This window comes from Salvia splendens, chromosome 16 (assembly GCF_004379255.2).
Source record: "Salvia splendens isolate huo1 chromosome 16, SspV2, whole genome shotgun sequence".
NCBI classification, from domain to species: Eukaryota; Viridiplantae; Streptophyta; class Magnoliopsida; order Lamiales; family Lamiaceae; genus Salvia; species Salvia splendens.
Genome location: NC_056047.1, coordinates 4,190,138 through 4,201,567, shown reverse-complemented (window position 1 = coordinate 4,201,567; position 11,430 = coordinate 4,190,138). Strand labels below are relative to the sequence as shown.

Here is an 11,430-nt window from a genome sequence, read left to right as displayed (position 1 = left end):
CCATAAACATAGATACTTTTGGAATGGTATGAGTTTCAATATAGAATCAGCAAAATATGGAAATAAAATAGAAGTAATAAAATAATTTAAATTGGGGATTATAGTAAGAAAATTAACTATGGACCACAATTTGAATATAAAATTAAGAAAGTAAATGCAAAATGAAAAAGTAATAAAAGAATTATATTGGGGATATCCGGGAAATCAACTATCGATGAATATAATAATTCAAACCTAATCAATGATTTTCCCAAACTGTATTAAACGACCCGACTCGATTTCAGATACGATCATGATCATGCGGTGGGTGAGATGGCGAGATCTGATTGGTCCGAGAGCATTTCCACGTGCAGATCACGTGATCTCTTTTATATAAACACTAGAAACATTTCGTTAGATTGCTATTACAGTAACTGATTATTTGTCTCAAATCGGCTCCAATATCTAATTCCAATCCGTTCTGCTTCTTCCTATTCTAAAGGTTAGATATATTTCTCCTTTTTATTTTCCGAATTTTCAGATAGCTTATTTTCAATTTCAATGCTAGCTAGATTCGGAACTTTATTAATTTCTGGGTGGAAATTGATAGATTTTCTGCTGTTTTCTGTATATTAATTGTTTGAATATCAATAGCTCTCATTTTGATGCTTGTGTGACTAAAATATTCTTGTTGAGTCATCTGAGGAAAGTCACTTTAGATTGTCATTTTTTTATTTTTTATTTTTAACAATTTATTTCCACTGTTTGCAAAAGGTCTGCTGTTGAACTGTTAATTTGCCTGGTTTGATGTCTAGATTTTTTTTTTATGGAATTTGTTCTTTCTTTCATTCATGAATTCATGATAGAGTGCTGGTTTCATCTTTTCTATTTTCCTTTTGAATTAATCTTCAACTAGTTTAGAGATGATTATCTGTGCCTAACTGCCTATAGAAATAGAATTCTAGTAACTTTGACTTTTGGTAAAGATTGTGCACATTTCAAAAATAAATATGTAAAATAATATTGCCTCAAACCTAATTATAATATCTCAAAATCATTTTTTGGATTGTCTCATTTTGTTTCAAGATTGTGCACAAGTAGGGCAAGTAGGCAGGAGAGAGTATTATGCAATTATTATTACTATAAAAATCGAGCATGAAAATAAATGTAAAATGCAAGTAAAGGGATTGTTGCTTTGAATTGGGATACCAAAAAAAAAGAGACTTTTATTTGCGTGCATCACTCAGCTTGATTTGCCTTGAAAGTCTATATTTTTAGCTAAAATATTATGTTTCGATATGCTAATTTGTTATGAAACCGATTTGCAGTGGTTTCTCCTACTAAAGTGAGTAGCTCTCTTTATAAAAAATCAAACTCCCTTTACTAGAGTTTCAGACAAATCCTATGATGATTTAAAGTGTTAATCTGCATCACAATTACATCTAATTGTTGTATTCTTTCCTTCTTGTAGCTCTACTTTGCTCAATATACATTGTAGTGGCCTTTCATATGAATAATTTTCTGTTGTAGTGTTTGGTTGAATGGAGTACTCGAAGGGTCAATATATGGTAGAAGTAATCGGACTTCCACCAGAAGCGAGTAGGGAAGACGTCTACCAGTTCTTCATCAACTGTGGCAATATTAGACACTTACAAATCACCAGGTTGGCTTCCTAACTTTTCTTGAAATGCTTAGTCCACATATATAATAATATACTCTTCTTTGATATGTTGAATGCTCTTTAACAATGTGTTTGGTGTCAATTCTACATATAAAGAAAGCTAATATACTCTGTAATCAAGAAACAAAAATTTAGTACTAAATGTGGATGGGAATTTTGATGGCAGAGTGAGTAGTGATGTCTCTATGGCGCACGTTGAATTCGAGGATGCTTATTCTGTGAAAGTTGCTCTCTTTCTCAGCGTAAGTCTCCTTTTTGCTCGATAAATTGCTCAGTATTCTCTTCTTCTTGCTGTAAGCATGCCTCTTTTTATGTTCATGCTTTAGCTCAACTTGTTCATGAATGTGGAACGAATTTCAGGGGTCCGAGATTGCGAATCAGCCAGTAGCGATATCTAGCTGCGGAACGTATAACGTTGATCCATCTCCATCGTTATTTGTTGAGGTCGGTACATATGGAAATTGATTCATAACTCATCAAGAACTCAATTTTGGATACATTAGCTTGTAACTTGGTACTTGGCAGGGACAGCAGTCCAACCAGTTCGTGTCAAGCCCTGGGGAGGCGGTGACGGTGATGCAACAAGTGGTCCAAACCATGATTGCAAAGGGGTATGTGTTGGGGAAAGATGCACTGTCCAAAGCCAAAGCATTTGATGAATCCCACCAGGTTTCATCAAGTGCAGCTGCCAAGATTGCAGAGTTCAGCAAGAGAATCGGACTGACCGACAAAATTCAGACGGGAGTGCAAGCTGGCAAAGGCATCGAAGAGAAGTATCATGTCTATGACATGACTAAAACTGCAGCAGTGTATTCGGGGAAGACCGCTGTGGCGGCTGCAAGTGCTGTTGTTAACAGCACTTACTTTGCTAAAGGGGCTCTCTGGGTTTCGGATGTCTTAGACCGCGCGGCTAAGGCCGCGGCCCACTTAGGAAACAAAAACAGCCATGTCCAAAAGTAGCCACTGATAACATTATATTTGCTGATTTGCAATAACTAGATGGTTTGGAACAATTTGGTGATCTGTGGTGGAACATGGAATGTGACATTTGAGTACAGTGTTGCTAATGTATAATAATTGATGGATATTTTTATTTTTTATTTTCATTTTTTTATGTAAGTGAGTGAAAAATTTAAAACATAAGGCATCATTGAGATATCAGAGGAGAGAAAAAGTGAGTGACAGTTGTTATTCAAAACATAAGGCATCATTGAGATATCAAGTTGTTTCCGAAACTAATTTTGTATTAACTAAGATATATATGGAGCAAAATATCATTTAGACTGGTCCAGATTGTTTAAGAATGGTGAACATCGATGACCCCATTCTGATTCATTTATACGAATAAGTATTACTGAAAGATGCTATGTATATGCAGCTCCCTTTGAAAGCAACCCAAGTAAATCAAATATAAAATATTTGAATTTCTCTGTTTTAAGACCTCTATTATTTTAGGGGGTCTCCATATTTGATATCGAAAATATTTTTGTCTTTTCTTAAAAAGCAATCAAGCTAGAGAATGCTACAAAATATTGCAAGCGATGGACCTCATATGTGATCAGAAATTATTTTATTAATTCCCATATCTCAAACTATTTCTCTTTTCACATAAACCTTGATCTGCATTTTCCTTAACACACAGGAAAATACGAAAAGATGGAACATTTTGCTAAATACTACTCCTAATTTTAAATTTCCAACCATGTGTTGCATCACCATCAATCAATTCGGTAGCTCTAATCTCACTTGCCAAATACACATTTGTTATTTTATTTATGATTTATCTATCTATTTGTTTTTTTTATGTACATGGTTGCCATTAATTTACTGTTGAAACTTAATTCACTTTCTCTTGTGATATTCAGTTTTAATGCACACTTAATTGTTTACAAATAAAAAAGTCACTCCCCATATTAAAAGGCAATTATAATCTTCATTTAAATGCAAACAATTTAAGTTAAACTGATTGTCACTTTCTTATACCCTTTGCACATGTTGAATTAATGATAATATATGTGTTTACATATACTGGTTGGTGGTCAATTTATTTAATTGCAACACCTAAATAAGTATAATGCAAGTTTTCAACAGTTAATCCACTTTTTCATTTTAATATTACAATTTCTAGATGTAAAAATCATACACATTGCAGCTAGTACATGTACATCAGCACTAGCGTTATCGTGCCTACTTTGGATGTTTAATCTTTCACCAACAGAAAGTAATGTAGGAAATACTTATATATCTCGACTTTTAGTGTATAAATTGTACTTCAATTTCAATTTGTTGCGTTTCAAATTAAATTTAAAAACAAAGAAAACTCAAGAAGATGACAACAGATAAAAATATATCTATGTAGATAAAGTAAAATATCTATCTTAGACGATAATCATTCGAGAAGGCCTTGATATCTGAGGTGGTGAATTGGGTTAGCGTGTCTTTTCGAGCATTTGGGTAGGGTCGTGGATGTCTGTTGGGTCTGCAGTGATGGGCTTGGTGAGGGTATCCCAATATCGGTCGAGCTTGGACGGAAGACAATCGTCATACTAATTGAGCAAAAGTTTGCGGACTAAAAAAAATGGTCCCTCTTTTTAGTTTAAGGCGGACTGGAAACCAATTGAGTCTTACTAATTTTTACGCATAAAATTGAAAAGGGAAAGTGGAAGAGGTTAAGTTCCAGATAAACCGGATTGACTGCGATGACTACAATCTTTCACCTAATATATACGACCAGATTAATTAATTTCTTGAAAACTCAGTCGCAGATATTATTACAATATTAATTAATCTACGAGTATTAATTAAATTAAATTAATTAAAGAAGTCGGCCACCACTAAAAGTCTAAAACCTCACGAGAATGATTGTTGCCATCCAACAACTGCAAAACTCAGATATCAACACATTCTTCTCTTTCAACATCCATATTAACTCACAAAATCAAACAACCAGTTTTTCATGCTTTCCAACTTAGCCTTCTTCCACTTTGGCAGCCTGCAAACAACTTTCTTGAAACCTTTCCGGTCTAATTTATCAATAAATAAACAAAAAAGTTTGCTTTTACATTTCATTTTATTTGTACGTAGTACTAGTTGAAAGGGGTATATTAAAATAAGGTCTTATTTGACCATAATATACGAGATTGAAAACAGAACACAAAGAGAAGACATTGCTCTGAATAACATTAATATGAAGAAAACAAACAAATCGGAGTACTATTTGGTAGAGTAATACTCGTAGGGGTGTTCAGTTTGCAAGATTGTATTCGAGATTAAATTTGTTGTGTGTTTGGTTCATGAGATTCAACTCCACAACTGAATTCTAGATGGATAATCATGAGATAATTAGTCATAGCTAACCCCCTATGACTAAAATAATCTCACAACTCAATCCTAGATTGTATCTTAGTATTATTTTATCATGCAAACCGAACAGCACGGTAATGTATAAGAATCAATACACTAATCTACACTTTTTACAGCAATCAAACATCTATGCTGATGTAAATTAAGTAGTAAATGTATTACACTCGATTAAACACAACAAACAGCATCAACTGAAGAAATGCAATATTTTCTTCACTTTAATGTAAATTAAACTCCCAAAAATTGTATTAACCAAAAACCAAGATGGTTTGAATTTCTTCAATCGCAACAAATCGGGCATCGTATAAGCCCGTTTTCGTTGCAATCGGGGCATCTCTTGAACCCGCATTCCTCATCGTCGTCGTCACCATCATTTCCATCTTCATCTTCATCTGCATCTATGTTTTCGGAATCCGCGTCATAGTATATTTTACAACTCCCCGAACACGTCTCGCACGGGACGAACCTGACGTCACCGCACGCTTCACATCCTGCGGCGAGTCCTCCGTCATCGGCCGGCTCGCAATTCTCCACCAGCTTCCCCAGCATTCCCTCCTCGTTGAGGCGGCGTATCTCGTCGGCCCCGCCGACGAGCTTTCCACCGAGGAAGACGCTGGGGAGGCCAATGCCGCCGGCCTCGGCCGCCAGCAGCGCCGTCTTGAGCTCCTCCTTGAAGCCCGAGTGCATCGACACGTCCCTCTCGTCGACCTTCACCCCCAATCCCTTCAGCATCACTCTGACGTGGCAGCAATCCTCGTACGTCTTCCTCACACCGCGCAAGCTCGTGAAATACACGATCAATTTATCCTTCTCCTCCTTTTCGCTCTGTTTTTCGTCTTCTCCGATTCCCTGGAGATGGAACGGATTCGCCGGCGGGAGATCCACCAGCGCCTTCCGCAGCGTCGCGATCACACCGCTGTCGAATTCGGAGACGATTGAGGTGTCGTTGGAGCTCGTCTCGGTGTCGCCGTCGCTGCTGATTTCCTTGACGCGCGGCGTGGGCTGGTCGTCGGCGCCGGCGCCGACGTGGAAGGAGAAGCTACGGAAGTGGGCGGGGCGGAGGGGGCTGGAGTCCTCGAGCCCCTCCATCATCTCCCAAGCGTCGATAGTCTCCGGCTCACCCGGCGGCGTAATCACCGGAGTCATGGGGGGCAATTTGGGGATTTTGGAGTCGATCATGTGGGACCAGGTCTTCGCCTCAATCATCCCCATCGCGAATTCCTCTTTCACCGATGGAATTATCTCCTTCTCTTTCTCTTTCTCTCTCTCTGCATCTTCAATTGATGGCTTCTGATTCCGATCGTCGGTGGATTTGTCGGCGGCGAGGGTTTGGATCAGGGGATCGAGCTTGAGGGATCCCAATGTGGAGGAAGTGAGGGCGACGAGATGGTAGCTGTCCCCTGTTTTCTGCGGCGGGTGGTGCACGTGCATCGAGTAGCTCCGCCGCACCGGAGAGTAGGGGCGGTGGCAGCTCCGGCAGACTTTCGGCTTCGACGTGGCGCAGCCCATTGCTCAATCAAAGGCGAACCACACACAGAATATTCGTATTTATAACCAATGAAATTTTCGAGAAATATTTAACTTTATGAAAAGGCGTTCATGTGAATGGATTGGATGAGCTGTGTGTAAATGATGGATTTGTTAGAAATACTTAAACAATTGGGAAAAATCGAGGAAACTTGGAAAAAACAGGTAAGGTGAAAAGAATTGGATTAAAATAAAGGAATGTGGAAAATATTTTCAGGAAAACATTGGCTTCCTTCAATTTGACGCCATGATTAACAAGGCGACAAGAGATCTGAAACAAAAGGCAATAGAATGCAAGAATTGGGTATTTGTAATAGAATTCAGATTTAGAAGAACTTCACAAGAAAAACCTTTTCCCAGTCAAAACCACTACACAAGGAAAGGAAGACTGCTTCTTTTCTTGCTTCCCCTATCTCTAGAAAGACTGAAGAAATATTCAGTCTGAGATTGGATTGGGATTTTACTGAGTGGTGCACAACAATTGGGAGAAAATCAAATTTAAAAAAATGAGAAGGGAATGTCTCCTTTTTAAATATTTATTTTGTTTAGATTTTGTTAATATTATTAAAGAATTGTAAAAAAAATATTGTGGCAAAAAGAGAGTGGATAACGGGAAATGCGGGAGTTATTGCTTGAATGGCTCCATCGATTAATAATAGTGGAAGCCCACAAAAATTGAATTAGTATTATTATTAGACGGCTGAATTAGTATATTGTTTAAATTAATAAAATTATGATCGCCACTAAGATAGAGGGGAATTTTGAACTGAAATTGGGGTAGTGGTGGAATATATTTCGGGAATCGATTGTTAGGATTAAGAAATGCAACATTTCACTAATTTGTTATAGCATTTCCTTTTTGGTGTATTTTATCATCATGGTTGTTGATAGGGCAGAGCTACTCATACCTAATCTGTCTATACATGATAGGATATTTTTGTGACTTCAAAATTTAATGGATCTAGTAATTAAGATGTCACTAATGCTGATTAATAGTGTACTTTGTTTCAATAATACCCTTACACGAGAATTAGGAATAGATTGGCAAAACTGAAAAGTCAAATTTCAATTTTAAAATTTTCAAGTTCGATTTCTTTCGAAAGAAACAAAATACTTCCGCATAAATTAATTTAACTAATTCAGTTAATTTGAGGCCCTCGATTTCAGATACGTTACACTTACTTTAAATCTTTTTAATTAATAAAACAGTTCCATATATTTCCATTGTAACAAAATATTTTCCCATAAATTAATTGAACTGATTATGTTAATCTGACCCCCTCATTTTCAGATATGTTCAAGTTGAATTTGAACTTTGTAACTAATAAAAGAGTGATGTTAAACCAGAATAATGTGGTGAGCCGCGAATATTAATAAACAAGCAGGTCCATGTATTTAATGTCGATGTAGTAAAATCATTTAACTAAAATATATTAATAGTCATTTTTATCCAAAGTTGATGGGGGGTAATATGTAAAAGTATTTGAATAGTATTAATTAAGATTGTTTTTTTTAAGTATTTTTTTATTTCATTTATGTGATTGCCCATATAATGTGGTTGCATGATTTTATTGTTAATAAAATTCCAACTATTTTTTTTTATCTTACATACGGCTAAATGTGAAAGCAAAAACAGTTGGTACTAATTTCTTCTATTGAAATATAATCTATAGAACGTGTATATTATTTTTGACCCATCAAAAGAGATTTTCGTAATGCAATTCAGTGTTACAAAAGTCAGATTAATTTCATCCAGCGTGACAGGACAACAATGTCCATGATACTAAGTCCAAATTAGAAAATGAACATAGGAAAGCATCAAATAGCAAAAACAAACAATGACAAATCAACTCGAAAAACAATTAAAAGCGACGAATAAAGAATTGGAAGTATCATTGTTTGCCACTTGATTTGAGACAAAACATAATTTGTAGTGCTATTTAGGCCCACAAAATGAAATTACGCTCTTTTTTATTGACGTTGAGTGTTTAGTTGGTGTAAAAAATGAAATGTTTTATATGTGAAAAATTACTAATTCTTGTGGACTATTACAACTTCCTTGATTTGAATATAGTAATTAGCAGTACTCCGTATAATTATTAGATCTGTGAATCAAGATATATTGTTGATTAGATTTGTGAATCAAGGTTTGATTCTTCCATAAAACAAAAGGATCGGAATATGTGATATATCCATAACTTATTATTTTGATAGTACTAATTATTTGATTTGGGATAGACTTCCTTCTTTCGCTATAGTAAATTAGAAAAAAGCTTTGGCAATATTAATACATAAGCATTACTTGATGGCTTCTAATTTCTAGATGTATGTCATAATTTGTAATGAGAGGCAAGCGTTTGTAGCTATCTTATGATTTAGGTCCACCTCTATATATATATATATATATATATATATAGGGGAGTGATCAAGATATAACTAATCTTAAGTGTATAACTAGAGAACAAATCTCAGCCACACATAAGGCTGGCAATTTTCGACACGACACGATAATCCGACACGAATCCGCACGAAATTATTGGGTTGGGGTCAAGTCTTATTGGATCCGTGTTCTTATCGGGTTGACCCATTAAAAACCCGATAATTTCGGGTTGGGTTCGGGTCGGATGCAGGTCGGATACGGGTAACCCATTAAGAAATAATATTATTATTTTTATTATTATTTCAAAAAATATATATTACTTTAATTTTTTAATTTCTTATAAATTAGGTTTAAATAGTATAAAACGAATTTTAATTGTGTAAATTAGGTTAAAAAATAAGGTTTAATCGTGTAATATTAGGTTTTAATCGTGTAATATCAGGTTCGGGTTGTTATCGTGTCGTGTCAACCCATATTATATCGTGTCGATAACGGGTTCGTGTCGGGTGCGGGTCGTGTTCGGATTTGAAGGTAGCAGGTCGGGTTCGTGTTCGGATTTACAATTTCCTTAACAGGTCGGGTTCAGGTTAGGCCTTATTGGGTTGGGTCATTATCAGGTTGACCCGATAACGACCCAATCCGCACGATTTGCCAGCCCTAGCCACACATCTTAATGGAACAAATATTATTTATTTTAATAATATAAAATAGGCCAAGGGTATTTTTGGAAATTACATTATCAAATTCAAATTTACGTGATTTCCTTTCTTTCTCCTTCCAAATCTGCGATCAAATCTCCTTCGATTTGGGGCGGCGCTGATGCAGGCACTGGCGACGTTGCAGAGTTGGGGCGGTTGGTTGTGATGGGCGTCGCATCGTGTTGATGTTGGTGGTGGTAGCCGTGATTTGGTGACAGCGGGAGCGGAGCTGCGTTGGTGCGCCACGGATTGTGTGCGGCGGTGATGTTAGTTGAGAGAAACTCCGTCCAAGGACACTGTTGTTGAGAGCGATACGGCAGCGGCTGCGGTGTGTTAGTGATGGATGATTTCTTGGGCTTGTGTTTTTTGGATGGCATTGTTGGAAGTAAGGTTTGTGGTATGAGAATGTGGTGATGAAAGGGGATGTATCATGTATGTATATTGGCAGGTGGCCCTTGGTCCCAAGCTTGATCAATTATTCATTTTATGAAATGTAAATTGTTTAGTTTGAAGAGATTTTCAAAAAATAAGAGTGATGTGTTTTGTGAATAAGAGTGAAGCGTTTTGTGAACAAGAGTGAAGTAAAATCAGAATAAGAGTGATGTGTTTTGTGAACAAGAGTGAAGTAAAATCAGAATAAGTGTGATGTGTTTTGTGAACAAGAGTGAAGCGTTTTCTGAACAAGAGTGAAGTAAAATCAGAATAAGAGTGATGTGTTTTGTGAACAAGAGTGAAGTAAAATCAGAATAAGAGTGATGTGTTTTGTGAACAAGAGTGAAGTGTTTTCTGAACAAGAGTGAAGTGTACTCGGAAATGATGTGGAGGAATTGGCGAAAATGCCGTTTTGATGAAAAGCTGTTGTCGTTTACTCATTTTTCATTTTTTTAAATTCATTTTTCTGCCCCACAAAAGCATTATTTTACTTCACTCTCGTTTACAAAACACATCACTCTTAGGCATGATTTTACTTCACTCTTGTTTACAAAACACATCACTCTTAGGCATGATTTTACTTCACTCTTGTTTACAAAACACATCACTCTTGGCATGATTTTACTTCACTCTTAGGCATGATTTTACTTCACTCTTAGGCATGATTTTACTTCACTCTTGTTTACAAAACACATCACTCTTAGGCATGATTTTACTTCACTCTTGTTTACAAAACACATCACTTTTGGCATGATTTTACTTCACTCTTAGGCATGATTTTACTTCACTCTTGTTTACAAAATACATCACTCTTAGGCATGATTTTACTTCACTCTTGTTTACAAAACACATCACTCTTATTCTGATTTTACTTCACTCTTGTTCACAAAACACATCACTTTTATTCTGATTTTACTTCACTCTTATCATCTGCTTAAAATCCAGCTAGTCAATTGATCAAACACCTTCTAGCATCAGCATTTACAAATGTCTCTCTGATGAAATAAATAATTAAGAATGAAAATTTAGCCGAATTAGAAGAGGATGAACTTCAATTACTATTATTACAAGAATTTCCGTAGCCCAAGTCGCCGTATTTATAGCTGAAACCGATCGCCGCCTTTGCTCGGGCAAATTCTAGCTTTGATGAACAGAGCTCCGAATTCTTCAATAATTCTTGAATTCACATACATCATTCAGCAACCTAAGAGTAATTAAACTCAATTTCGAGCCGGAATTCCCATACCGGATGATGATTCCGGCGAGCAGCGACTTGTCGATCACCATCTTCAGCTTCACATTCTTCGGCCCGGTCAGCTTCTGCGCGCGCTTCGCGATCTCCGCCAGATGCTGCGGCTCCAGCTCCACCA

General features: G+C 36.5%; 2 protein-coding genes across 2 annotated transcripts; one reads left to right on the top strand and one right to left on the bottom strand.

The window, feature by feature from the left end:
• The first annotated feature begins 338 nt into the window (after positions 1–338).
• LOC121772500 (binding partner of ACD11 1-like) lies at positions 339–2,760 on the top strand. Its single transcript, XM_042169625.1, has 5 exons — positions 339–481; positions 1,510–1,642; positions 1,827–1,902; positions 2,021–2,104; positions 2,186–2,760. The coding sequence occupies exons 2-5, from the start codon at positions 1,521–1,523 to the stop codon at positions 2,618–2,620; spliced, it is 717 nt and encodes a 238-aa protein (XP_042025559.1). The 5' UTR covers positions 339–481; positions 1,510–1,520; the 3' UTR covers positions 2,621–2,760.
• Positions 2,761–5,138: 2,378 nt separating this feature from the next.
• LOC121772256 (uncharacterized protein At3g28850-like) lies at positions 5,139–7,105 on the bottom strand. Its single transcript, XM_042169278.1, has one exon. It carries the CDS (start codon positions 6,530–6,532, stop codon positions 5,303–5,305), a length of 1,230 nt encoding a protein of 409 aa, XP_042025212.1. The 5' UTR covers positions 6,533–7,105; the 3' UTR covers positions 5,139–5,302.
• Positions 7,106–11,430: the final 4,325 nt, after the last annotated feature.